The 14,308-nt window shown below is 40.1% G+C and overlaps 1 protein-coding gene across 1 annotated transcript in view; it reads left to right on the forward strand.

Moving 5' to 3' along the window:
* Window positions 1-12,995, forward strand: part of PTCHD1 (patched domain containing 1) — a 34,860-nt gene extending 21,865 nt beyond the window's left edge. The window contains exon 3 of the mRNA XM_057419526.1: window positions 11,294-12,995. Coding sequence (XP_057275509.1) covers window positions 11,294-12,948 — 1,655 coding nt within the window. The 3' untranslated portion in view covers window positions 12,949-12,995. The remainder of the gene's footprint in view (window positions 1-11,293) is intronic.
* Window positions 12,996-14,308: the final 1,313 nt, after the last annotated feature.

The raw sequence follows: 14,308 nt of genomic DNA on the forward strand, positions 1-14,308 counted from the left end.
ATCCTCATTTTCTTCAACTGGAGAAGTCCCTCAAGAAAAACTACCATATATATGAAAATAAACTGGAGGTTCAGTGGTAAAGAAAATCAAGCCTTTGCTATCTCTCTATATATGTAGGAATATTACATATATGTTTATGGTATACTTTACATACTGGACTCATGTGGTCAATGAAGACCTGGGGAAGGTCAGCAAGAACCAATGTGACCTTTCATTTGAAGTCTTTCTGCGAGAGAGATGATCCACATTTTGGGCTTCTAATAAATTATATCCTCCAAATAGGCAATAGCCAAAAGGCACATGTGGCCGGGAAGGAGCCTGCCATTTTCAGGTCATGAGACCTTTGCATTCTGGCACATGATGCTGGCAGAGATGGATAAAGTTAAATTGGATTAAGTTAAATCTTGGTGCTTGATGGAAAACCCAGGTAGAGTTCCAAACTTGTAATTTTTTTCTTCTTTTTTTTTTTTTAATCAGTAAAAATAATAGGTTGTATGTACTTTAAAGCTTTTTGAATGTTGTCTTTCACTTATAACTGATCTATATATCGTGAGCAACAGTAATGACAAACATCGCTTAAGCGGGAGAATTTAAGGGTATGTCTGTGATGTTTTAGTTGCAGCTTTCTCACCCGAAATGAGGACTTGAAGTGTGGTAAAACAATCCATATTCCACTGGCCCATATTCCACTGGCCCATATTCCACTAGGACAACACTCCTAGAAGCCAGCGTTATTTTGTCTTGTGGGCTTAGAAATTTAAAACAGATTTTGAACATGATTTTGCTCAGATATACTCACTGTGTTATACTCTTGTCTTCAGAAGCTGTCATGTACTGTATGTCACTTGGCTGTTCTATAACATGGCATAAACGGTAACCTTTCACAGGTGACTGCAGGTAGCTTTCATTTACCTTCAAGTAATTTTTTTACACAGCAGGCATATAATCTGCCAAAAACTTTGTGAAGAAAATCAGTCTGCAGTTTTCATAGAATCAAAGAATGGTGCGTTAGAAAGGACCTTAAGGTCATCTAGTTCCAGCCACCTGTCATGGGCAGGGCCACCTCATACTAGGCCAGGCTGCTAAAAGCTCATCCAGCCTTGCCTTGAACTCTGCAGTCACAACTTCTCTAGACAGCCTGTTCCACTGCCTCACCACCCTCACAGTAAAGAACTTTTTCCTTGTATCTAAGCTAAACTTACCCTGTTCAAGTTTGAACCCATTACGACTTGTCCTATCACTACAGTCCTTGATAAAGGGTCGCTGCCCAGCATCCTTGTAGGCTGCCTTCAGATACTGGAAAGCTGTTAGGAGGTCTCCACATAGCATTCTCTTCTCCTATTTTGTTTTCTGATACGAATCTAAGCAGCGTGGTGACTTCATAGCAGCCTTCCAGTATCTGAAAAGGGCCTACAAGGGTGCTGGAGAGGGTCACTTCGTTAGGGACTGTAGCAATAGGAGAAGCAGTAGTGGGTTCAAACTTAAACAGGGGAAGTTTAGATTGGATATAAGGAAGAAGTTCTTTCCTGTGAGGGTGGTGAGGCACTGGAATGGGTTGCCCAGGGAGGTTGTGAATGCTCCATCCCTGGCAGTATTCAAGGCCAGGTTGGACAGAGCCTTGGGTGACATGGTTTCGTGTGAGGTGTCCCTGCCAATGGCAGGGGGGTTGGAACTAGATGATCGTAAGGTCCTTTCCAACCCTAACTATTCTATGATTCTATCTCATAATGCAAGACAAGCCCAGGGGTACTCAACATAATAACTCTATATCTAACTGCCTTTTTGGCTAGTGAGGCTTAAAGTACATGCATCGGTGGAGAATTCATCTTGCTAGCCACATCTGTCATTCCTTTATTATCCTGGCATCAGACTCTTCCCATCCTGGCAGCTTCCCTGATGCAGAAGGTGGTCGTGGCTCCCCTGAGGTACACCCTGGGGTCTGTACGCTGCCAGCAGTGGTGGCAGGCAGCCGCAGCCCTGTGCCCTCCTCCTCTTGTCATCCTCCGTGCGGAAAAACTAAGCCTTGGTCCCTGTCCCTTCAGATAACAGCTTAGGCGGGGCACTGTGCTTCCTGGGGGATTTTCAGATGTTTCCAATTTAAGGACAAGGAAGAGGCTTTCCTGGGAGGAGCAGGGCACTCTGGAACAGGGAGACCCTTTGGAGGCCAGCAGGAGTTAAATGCTCTCCTGCTGTTTGCCCCAGAACCATAGACCTGCACAAGACCCAGGTACTCAGTAGGTGAGTGTGCCATGCTGACATAAATATTGCAGCAGCTAAAACCAGATTTCACTAATGCTCAGCAACTTCTGTTGCACTGCATAAAATAGGACATTTAACTTTTGCCAGGTCTTTCATGAAAACAGAGGAGAGCAAGTCATACGTTTAAACAGAGTTGACAGCCGGCTATTTAAATGCCAAAACAAGCCCTTGCCGATTCTTAAGTGGAATTAAATATTCACTTTATATATAGAAAAGTAGATTTTGAACTATAACTTGCTTTGCTTATGTCTTTTTCAAAATAAAAAAGCCACTCAAGTTTTCTCTCAGATGTATTTCTGTTTCTAAAATGTGCTTATCTGACATTCTTGCTATCAGTTTAACAACAAAATCTCAAATATTACATTGGTTCAATACTAAAAAAAGAGTGATTAAAAAAAACACACACACACCCCCAAAAAAAAACAACAACAGAAAACCAGCATTTTCCCGAAGCCTAAATCAGTAATTTTTACTCTGGTGAAATCAATGGGACTGTTAAAGATTAACCACATGCATGGTGAATTACCCATATAATCTTTATAATCTTTTTAATTCTATTAATTAGAATTGAATTTGGTATAGTTTAAAAAATAATTTGAAAATGTAATGTTAAGTGAGAATATTCTTTTATTATTATTAATAGCTTTAAAATACATGTACTCCAAAAATAAAAAGTGGCAAACCATGTCACTGCCATTGCTGATTAGGGATTGTGATGAAAACTAGAATTTTGAATACCGAAGCATTAATTCTACTTATTTAAACTACTTCCCCTTCTCTTTGTTTCTTTTCCCCTTACATAGGTAAAAAATGACAGACATGTCTGCATGTGTTTTGTGTATGTGTATGTATTTCTTCAGTTAAGGATTTAGGTACAGAACGATTTTGATTTCAGTAGTAATATGTAGATCGTGCTCTTAAAATTACCTTGTGATGCATATGATTTTCTGAAACATCATCTCACTATTGCTTGTTTGCCATGATAAAAGATAGTACTGGGGAGTTTGCAATTGAGATTCATCAGTTACCCCAAGCCTCACTGTCTGTGTCCCAACGACTTAGGGGGAGACCGAGAGCACGAGGATGATTTTTTCACGGCATTCTTTGTGCAAACATGTACTTTTTAGAATGACTCAGAAAGGACTGCACGTGGCCAAACCAGACTGTTGCACAGGAGAGCAGAGAGCCAATCCTATGTGGCATTTCCAAATGTTAAGTTTAGAAACTTGGAAAATGTAGGATATTATGGCAGACATTCATTGCCAGAAAACTGGAATCAAAATCGCCCCGGTGCAGCAGATCCATCTGAGCTCCATGAGAGTCTTAAGAGTAACCTAACCACCTTTTAAGCCGTGCTTGGCAGTACTACATGAGACGTAAATGAGGCATCAACCTTGTGTTGGGCTTTCAGATGCACACTGTTTTCCTGCCTGTGCATTAAGCAGTTTTGAGCGCAGGCTTAACGGCCTAGAGAGCCTTTCTGCAGGATCTACTACTAAAAATAACATTGTGGTCTCACAGCATGAAGCACTGAGCACCAGCTGAAGATTCCTTCTCTGCATGCACCAACCAATGCAGTGTGTTGTATGGGGATGCTTTATCTTCAGCAGTGCGCTTCTGTGGGCACAGCCACCCACAGCTGTGAAACACAGCAGATACTGGGAGCATATTATCAAACATTTTGGTTTCTCTTATTCTGTTGCCAAGTAGATACAGTACAAAACAAAACTCTTTCTCTCCAAACACTGGGGCAGATTTTTATCTGGTATGAATGCACCAAGGAGCTCATGTTTTTGATCCTCGTAGTTAGCTGAGGAATGCATGGGCATGCCTGCAGCTTTCTGACAGCAATGGATGGTGCTGTTGTTTTCTTATAAGCATGGTTGGAGAGATCAGCCTGACAAGTGAGGGTGAATGGCTAGTATTCAAATGTAAGCCCATCTCAGAGACTGATCTGCTGGTATCATGCCTAGATACCTAACAGACTTGACATATATAATTTCAGTATGTTTCTCTTTTGGAAAGATCCCAAGTCGGATGTTGACATCTGCAAGCATAGTATACCTTAGTGATATATGTGTAAAATTTAGTAGTCTTTAAACAATAATTTCAAATACTGAACCCATCCAACGGCATTGTCGTAATATTTTTGAGGCATGTTGTCATACCTGTAATTCAGTTAGAATACAGGTATGTAGAGTCTGTGTGACAGGAGATTATAAAGTGTTGCAGTATGTGCAGCCTACACTTATATAGGTACATCCCATCCATTCTTGGTGTGTTGTTAATGCAGCTACCATGCTTGTGCACAGAGTTCAGGCTTACGTGGCCTTTGAACCTGTGCTTGGAGGTATGAAATGAAGTCAGGCTGCACTTGGGTGGCAGGGACTTTGCAGATGAGGATGCATTTGAGACTGCTCAACTGCCTACAGCCCTCAGTCCCCTTGCCATAATTTTTCTGATACAAACTCTGCTGCCTGGAAACACAGTTCATCAGATGAGTACCTTATAGGATGTTAGGATCACATAGGATTTTACTCTACACTGTGAACTGAGCTCCCACAAGTATTCAGGCAAGAGTAGGGAAAAGCAAGTAGGATTTGTAGTGCATTTTCTTTGCTCAGCGGAAATGTTTGGGATGGGCAAGTCTGCACGCAGTGGGATGTCTGCTGCCCTTGAGGTCTGACGTTCACGCAGCAAAACTGTGGTGTTGCAGCACTGTTTATGTTCCACAAAGGTGGGCATTGGTTAGAGCAACCCACAGTTTGTTGCAACACCGTGTTAACAATGATTCATCTGTTTGGCTCAACCCATGCCGCTAAATTGCTATAAACTCAGTGAAAACTGCTGTATGGGTTATGCTTAGTGCTGATTCTGTCTGCATGCTACAGTTATCTGTAGTATTTTAATATTCTAGTGAGAACAGGGTATGAAGCCAGGGATTTGCTTTAGCTGAATGCAAATTCTCTTGCTGTGCCTGCATATTCAGTAGCACTTTGAACTTGCTATATGTTCCAAGTTAAAATCATGCCTGCTGGGAGAGGCCACATGAGGCAGGTTGCGTATTTAGCCCACAGCTGGTTGATTGCAACTCCTGTGACAAAGGGAGTCTGGATTAGCAGTTTCGCTTGGCTTTTCAGAAGATGGGAGCTGCTGAGCTCACTGATCTAACTGGAAAAAATAAGTCAGCAGGGGGAAATTATCTCAGCCTCTTTGTTGACATTACTGTGGAGAGTAATCCCTGAGTTGACCAGTGTAACATTGTTATTTTTAATACTGTCAGCTAGGAAAATTCGTTGCACCTTCATTATATCATATGTTATTACAGGTATCATTTTGGAAAGGGCAAATCCTGCAGTATGATTCTGATCTCCTATGTACTAATTCTGTGCAAGTGCAGTTCTTGAGACCTTGCCTGCATTGGCAGAGAGCTGGGATATGAATTTATAGCATCCTAACTATTTCATGTTAATTCATCAGATATTTGTCTCTGTGGATGATATTTCACTCCACTTTGCATATGAATCAAGCTGTCCTTCATAGATTTGCACAAACAAAGCTGGTGCAACATAACTGGCCCTCTGTAAATTCACAGACTTCTTTACAGCACACTAAATTCCTCTTGCAGACAAGTGCTCCTATTCAGTGGGATGATTTCAGGTTTAAATCAAACTAAGCGAGACAGCATTCATCCAGGTGAACTGATAGCATTACAAGGATGCAGTCATTACAATACAAGCAAAAATCTTAGATCCAAATCCAGACTTAACCTTGGTAACTCTGTCAGAGCATGCTTCCACTTCCATTTTTTGCCTACCAAGTTTACAAGGCTACCATACAACCTAGCATGACTCATTCCCAATTTCAGGAAGTCTTTTGTGGCAGCACTGTCAGGAAAAGATTTCAGGTTAAAAAATAAAAAAGGTTGCTGATGTTTCAAATCCCAACCATTCCTTTAGTACAATTTGGATTAGAAACAGGTGAATTAATAGTAATGAGGGAGCAGCAAACTTCTGTAGGGGACAGGAACCAGTGCCTGAGAAGGGGGAAACACCCCATACCCCAGCTTTGCTGATAGAGAAGTCTGTCCCCTTAGGAAGACAGTTTGGTGCTTTATTAGTCTTAAATCTGGCAGGTAATGGGCAACATACATACTGGTGCAGCATTCAGCTCACTGAAGTGGAGATCAATCATTATTAGTGTTTTGTGTGCCACTGCATTAAAATGGGATGAATAAAATTAATTACCCCTAAAATGCGACCTTCCCCAGAGAAGGCTGTAACTTCACAGCCTGTAAGTGGTACTTTATTCAGAGAGATTTTACTCAAGCATCAAACACACAGAGAGACATGCAACCTTCGAAACAGTAAGAACAAAAAAATGAGACCCACAGTGTAGCATTACTCTCTGCTTTCATAGATGGGTAAAACTGCAAGAAAAGGAACCCAAACCTTTTTCTCAGTCATTCCTGTTACATTTTCTTACAGAAGAAGTCTATTTAATACCCCAGCCTCATTACAATAAGACCAAAACTTCACATGATTTTAGTGTAAAATTGAACATATCCCTTAATCTCTAAACAATAAAAGTGGGAAGCAGCCTTTGTTTCAGGGAAGTAATTAAGCCAAATTAATAGAGAGCTGGTCTGCGACTCCGGTGACAGGGAGGTCGCTTCATTGCCCTCTCACAGGCTTTGGGGCTGCTTTAAATCCCTTCACCCCTCTCTGCTTCAGTCTCGCAATTTTCCAGGCAGGAACAGAGCCAACTTTAAGCCTAGGCCACCGATGCCCCTTCGTAAAGGCCTCTTGCTTGAATAACCACTCAGCAGGGGAAAGGATGCATTTATTTTCTGAGATTTTGAAATGGTACTAGAAAGAACAGTTTAAGTGCTGCACATAAATAGTGTTTAAAATGAGGTAAATAATTTGATTATTTCAAGGAAGATAAAATAATTGCCTTAGTTTTCACAACTTCCTGCAAGTGCTTTTTTCTCTCATGCATGCTTTGCTTGATTTTGCAGAACATGTGTAATTGCAAGACAAATTGTAAGGCAAACGAAACTCTTTATAGCATTTTCAGACTACTCATAAAAACACTGTGTTTAAGCTAGGAATAATTTATTGTTTTTATTGCTGGTAGTGTTATTAGCTTCTAAAGTTAAAGATAGCCCACATCAGCCTGTAAAAAAAAATATGATTAAGCACCCCAGAAATAACAGTGACTATCTGCTTCATTTTCTTTGGCTACAAAAGCCAGAATTTCTGTTCTCAGTCATCCAAGGCATGTGGTAGGAGTATATCCTACAATGCAAACCCATGGGAAAAAAAGAATAAGGAAGAAAGGTCCCCATTTTATCCAATACCTTTCTCCTATTTCCATAACATTTTCTTTTGCCCTTTTAGAACCCTTTTTCCTTAAAAAAAAAAAAAATAAATCTATCTTTCCACGTACTCCTCCTTCTTAGCTCATGGTTGTACAGCCTGACTGTAGGGCAGGACCAGTGAATCATAATAGCAAATGTCAACAGGAAAAGATCTCCAATAGCCCATTAGCTGTTTGAGTTCATATTTATTATTTACTGAGTGACTGTGAATAATGAACAAATTGCACTAAATCATTGCAGATTTGTGGCTTAATCTCTATTAAAAAGGGAAAATTGGTCAAAGCAATTACAGAATTTATTTGCAAGGAAAAAATGCCTTCTTCTCATTTGTATATAGACTAGACAAAGCACCAGCAAGAGGAATAGAGGTAATCAGTGCATATCATTTAGGGATGCAAAAAATGGAAACTCTGAAATGACAGAAAACTGAAATAAATTCTCAGAAAATGTTTCCATGGAGTTATGTGCCATAATCTATGTGGATTACACTTGTATGAGCATCAGCGAGTTAGATGACATTGGAGGCTGTCACCCCTTGTTGTGCTTGTGGTTGGTATTTGAAGGAGTAAATTAGGTTAGGTAAATCCCATTCTAGTTTAAAAAGGCTAGTCTTTGGACTGTCATGCCTAATTTTTGCACAAGTTTGGGGCATCAGTGCCACTGATGCAAAAAGGGTGCAAGTTTGGCAATTTAGGCTTGTCTTCCTAAAGGTAAACAAGAATGTTGTAGCTGTTATACAAGTGGACAGAGGAATCACAGGCTCTACAGTTGAAGAAAAATCCCAATTCCTACCATGCAGATTGTGTAGCAAACAACAAAAGGAACCTGTCCTAAAATAGAAGAGTATCTAAATGTTTTTCTGTTGGCTTTGTGGAGCACATGTGGTGACGCCTCTTCATGCCTTTACTTGAGCAGTTCTCTAAATCAGATTCCATTTTAGGGTAGTCTCAAAGGTTGTGTAAGAGCAAATTGTGGTTTTATGTTTCCTACTTAAAGAAAATCGGTGGTATCAGGAGTCATGTTATCAGACATTATCCAAAATCTTATACCTGTTAAAAAGTCATGCTCAGCATTGTATTTAATTAGCTCTAAATTCTTTTTATCATAGCAAAGTCAAGAGCTTTCCAAGTTAATGCGGCTATTTGAGTATTTTTATGCAAGAGCCTATTAACACTGTAATGTTTTTTTACAAAAACATGCTATAACTAAAGCTCACGATGGAATTTGTAATATTCAATGACTTCATTTTATTCTGTTTTGCTCACTCTAAGCTAATGCATATGATGCTATATGAAATTCTCAGACAAGCCTGTCTGCAGGACTTATGGGAGCCATAAATGGATTAAACCTCTCACTCCCTGCTTTGGCAAGTGATCAGTTACATTTAAATAAAGGTCAGTCTGTCTTTACAAAGAGCACACTGAAAGCAAGCTTAATAGCTTTCCCTACCGGGCCTAGAACACAACTATATGAAGCATAATTAGCAACAGGGTGCCAGTCACTGATCGTGCTTTTTCACTTGATTTTACATCTGGGGACTTCCAATATTCCCCATTAGCTTTAAGAGGGGGCACGGTGCTAGTTATCAAATTGACAGTCTTGACCTGGCCTCTGAAAGCAGCTGTAAAACATTGCTTGGGAAAGTTAAGATAAATGCCAAATGCCATACCAAAACCGGGACTGTAATATTGCTACAAATTGGACATTCGTGGTCCATGTCATGATTCCAAATGACAACACAGGTAAGATATCTAATCTACATGAGAGCACAGACTTTGTTATTCTAAATACCAGATGACTGTGATAAGGAGACACACCAGCTGTCCTATTATCTCATCTTACGAGCTCTGTGTTTTGAATTCTTTATAAAATACCCCATACCTATTTTTTCAGCATTAACAGACTGACCAGCTCTGCCATCTGTTGAAATATAGATAGGATATTCCTTGCAGGAAGGGTGGAGTAAATCAGCTACAGCTTCCAGTACAGTAAAAGGTACTGACCACAGAAGCGTTATTTTCTCAAGTTAATTAAATATTTAGCCTACATGATATATTTAAGAATAAACGTCATCATAGAATCACAGAATGGCTTGTGTTGGAAGGGACCTAAAAGATCATCTAGTTCCAGCCCCCCTAACATATCCTCTGTTTTTCTGGTTCTTCACAATGCCTCATTAGTTTGGGGGTTTCTTAACTGATGTTGTGGCAAAAGTGATACTCATCTACAGGCAGAGAGAACAGAGCTAACAGAGCAATTTCGGTACTCTGCAGACAGCCTGAAATTCTAAGAGATCTGTGAATTACCTTGACCTGCCTGATGAGCGTCAGCCTCAAAAGTCCAGTGATTGCACTTTAGGGTCATCTGCAACTAATTTAGCATTTATAATTTTATCTAATGTTATCAGGGAATGGGTAAGAGCAAAACACTGTGGACTCGCTTTTGGGAATTTCTGGAGATAATGCAAGAGCAGACCAGAGAGGTAGCAAGGGGACAGCAAAAAGAGCAAAAGAATAAGGAGGAGTAATTAAAAGACAGTAAAAAAGATGGGATTAGATGGAAAGGAACTATTAAGAAAAAATGAACATGATGTGAATTACTATGGGAAAATATTAGTGTCTTACATTTTAGGTGTGATGCAAAGACTGTACTTTTTTGTTCTTCTCTGTGTAAAATATCAAACTAGTTTTATCTCAGCCACTCTCACCTTATAGCTGGTCGATGGCTGCCTTCCCAGCTCAGGTCCGCTACGAGAGAGCAGAGGTCTGTGTCCTCTAAATGCACCTTGGTTATCAGTCACAAAATAGAAACTGTAACAGGAAGATGAGCAAGCAGGGATTAAGATAAGCCCATGTACTTTTCCTGATTTACCTGCACTTTGGGGTTAAACACAGGATTCTAGGTCTGCAGGTCCATCTCCTTTCATGACTGCTATATCTGTTTTAAGAGTTAATTACAAAGTGTAGGAACTGCCAAGAAAAATAGAGCTGTATTTGGTTTTACAAACCCTTAAATATAGTAAAGTAAGAAGACTAATGCCTTAAGCACTTCCATATCAGTTCTACCATTCTGCATCTTTAAAATAAATTTGTGCTTTTTTAGTGTGTTCTGTTTCTAGGATTTCTTTTTCCTGACGGAAAATTTGTTTAGGAGGTGGAAAAATCAGTGGCTGATTTAACTGACAATTTTCAGCTTATATGGAAATTTTATTTTTTACAGATTTTCCACAAAACAGCCAACTAAATCTCTGCTTCCAGCATAAGGCACTTCAAGGTTGTATTTCTTTGTTTTCACCACAGGCCATATCCCATCACCAGGAAAAACTAATTTCAAAGCATCTTCCGTCGCAGGCACACCAAAATGATGAAGTGAAACAGCCAATCAGAAAAAAAATCCTTTTTCTTTAATCCATCAACCCTGCGCCAGCGATGCAGAACTCTCCTCAAGCTCTGGCATTAAGGTTTGCTAGTCAGGTGGCAAATGCACTCCTGTGGCTTAGACCTCCATAATAATATCTCTCTTCTGCAGGACGTTTGCTTCAAGCACTGGTAACAGCCAGATGTGTCTCCTTTGAGTCTTTTAGCATGTCTGCGTTATGTTTTTCCACGTTGATTTGAGTACTTTAAACACCCGCTTTGTTCTCTATTGTAGGTCATGGTTTATATGGGACTTTTGAAATGTTGTCCTCCTGGAGGAAGACTAGAGAAGACCAACACGTTAAAGAGAGGACTGCAGCTGTATTTGCAGACTCCATGCTCTCGTTTTCTCTCACCACTGCCATGTACCTGGTCACTTTTGGAATAGGTGCCAGTCCCTTCACTAACATTGAAGCAGCCAGGATTTTCTGCTGCAATTCCTGTATTGCAATTTTCTTCAACTACCTCTATGTACTCTCCTTTTATGGTTCCAGCCTGGTGTTTACTGGCTACATAGAAAACAACTACCAGCATAGTATCTTCTGCAGAAAGGTACCAAAGCCAGAGGTATTGCAAGAGAAGCCTGCATGGTATAGGTTTCTTCTGACAGCCAAATTCAGCGAGGACACAGATGATTCAGAGGAAACAAACACTTACGAGAGTCATCTTTTGGTGTGGTTCCTGAAACGATATTATTGTGACTGGATAACAAACACTTATGTCAAGCCTTTTGTAGTTCTCTTTTACCTTGTTTATATTTCCTTTGCCTTAATGGGCTACCTGCAGGTCAGTGAAGGGTCAGACCTGAGCAACATCGTAGCGACTGCGACACGGACTATTGAGTATACAACTGCCCAGCAGAAGTATTTCAGTAACTACAGCCCAGTGATTGGGTTCTACATTTATGAGTCGATTGAGTACTGGAATACCAGTGTCCAAGAGGATGTACTGGAGTATACCAAGGGCTTTGTGAGGATATCTTGGTTTGAAAGCTACTTAAATTACCTTAGGAAACTCAACATATCCACTGGGTTGCCCAAGAAGAACTTCACTGATATGTTGAGGAACAACTTCCTGAAGACCCCTCAGTTTGCCCATTTTTCAGAGGATATCATCTTTTCCAAGAAATACAACAATGAAGTTGATGTCGTGGCATCCAGGATGTTCTTGGTGGCCAAGACAATGGAAACTAAGAGGGAAGAACTTTATGACCTCTTGGAGACCCTGAGGAAGCTCTCTCTCACCTCCAAGGTGAAATTCATTGTTTTCAATCCATCATTTGTGTACATGGATCGTTATGCTTCTTCAGTGGGAGCACCCTTACAAAACTCCTGCATTAGTGCTTTATTTCTGCTCTTCTTCTCTGCATTCCTCGTGGCAGACTCTCTGATCAATGTCTGGCTCACTCTAACTGTTGCCTCAGTTGAATTTGGAGTTATAGGTTTTATGACCTTGTGGAAAGTGGAACTAGATTGTATTTCTGTGTTGTGCTTAATTTACGGAATTAATTACACAATTGACAACTGTGCTCCACTGTTATCAACCTTTGTCCTGGGCAAAGAGTTCACAAGAACTAAATGGGTGAAAAATGCCCTGGAAGTGCATGGGGTAGCTATTTTGCAGAGCTACCTCTGCTATATTGTTGGTCTGATTCCTCTTGCAGCTGTGCCTTCAAATCTGACCCGTACACTGTTCAGGTGCTTGTTTTTGATAGCATTAGTCACCTTCTTTCACTGCTTTGCCATTTTACCTGTGATACTGACTTTCCTGCCACCATCCAAAAAGAAGAGGAAAGAGAAGAAGAATCCTGAAAACCGTGAGGAAATAGAGTGTGTTGAAATGGTGGATATGGATAGCACCCGAGTGGTTGACCAAATTACAACAGTCTAACTTGTTTGTTTGTTGCTTTTTTTACACTAGGTCTTACTGAGGAAAAAGAGGAAAAAAAAAATAAGAAGAAAGAAACCAGTAGTGACTAAATATCTGAGGACAGGAAGGGGTTTGGATGTTTTCCTTCTCCCCACCCCCACCCCAAGCTAAATCCAGGAATATTCAAAATGATGGGAGAAATTAGATTTTTTTTTTTTTTTTTTAAAGAGCTGGGGGGATTGTACCTTGCTCAGCTCCTGTAACAGGTATTACGAGAGAATTTGCACACACATGCAAGGGGGGGGGGGGGTTGAATTTCAGACACATGAAGTAAGATCTAATGAGAGAAGTTGGGTTCTTAAGCAGCTCTCTGCATGGTCTGTACTGCAGATGCTGCAATTATTGTGGCTAAACCCAATCAGACTGAAAGGTCAACTGTCAAGGCTGAAGTAGCACTAAATGTTCGCTGGATGTAAAGGCTTTACAAACTTTCTGCACAGCAATAACTCAAGTCAGTGAGTCAGCTCTTATAGGTCTTAGCCATCACATTTAATTTTTCTTTTCTCCCCTAATTTAAACATTTATGCAAGACTGTGTAAAAGATAGCAAACTGTACTGGGAAAGAAGGCACAGCAACCAAATGCTTTCCAAACACTTTCATGTTAAAAATCACATTTTTCTCCCAAAAATAACATTATTTGAAAATGTAAATCATCCCTTGTAACATTTTTAATCATGGTTTTATAGTGGTTTCTTTTTCTTATAAAAACAAAAAAGAACAAAAAAAGAAAAAGAAAAAAAATCCCAGTGGCTCTGTCACTCTAGGAAAATATGTAACTTTATTTTATACATGTCTCGCTACTAGTTAAACATGTAATCTGCTTTACCAACTGTAATTTTGTTAGCACTCTACTAACACATGAGTGTATCTAGCAGCAGACAGAAGATGGTGTACTGAATATTTCAGCACCGACATCCATGACAAAAACCTCAAATACTAAAATGTCATCAAGAAAGTGAATGTTAGGGCTCTTCTAGTGAGAGCCTGTTTCAGGCCATTCACTGGTAATGCACACTAAGAGGATTAGTGGGTAGTTTTGCATAATGTATAACTTAATCCCTCTATCTTCCTAGTACCTGTAAAGCAATAGACCTTGCAGCTATGGGCTCTTCCAAAAGACAGTCGACCATCAGAGTTGTATGGAAAACACCCAAGGTTAGGACTGCAGTTTAGCAGCTGTTTAGCACAAGTTTAACAACGTCTCCAAAGAGCCCATATCTAAGGGGCCTATTGAAAACACCACATCTGAGAGAAGGAAAAAAAAATAAACAAACAAACCAAAATTATAAATATTGCATTACTGAATCTTTTTGGAGCCAT

The sequence above is a fragment of the Pezoporus wallicus genome, unplaced genomic scaffold, assembly GCF_028554395.1.
Source record: "Pezoporus wallicus isolate ANWC-B61680 ecotype Strahan unplaced genomic scaffold, APGP_CSIRO_Pwel_v1 contig_5767, whole genome shotgun sequence".
Taxonomy (NCBI): domain Eukaryota; kingdom Metazoa; phylum Chordata; class Aves; order Psittaciformes; family Psittacidae; genus Pezoporus; species Pezoporus wallicus.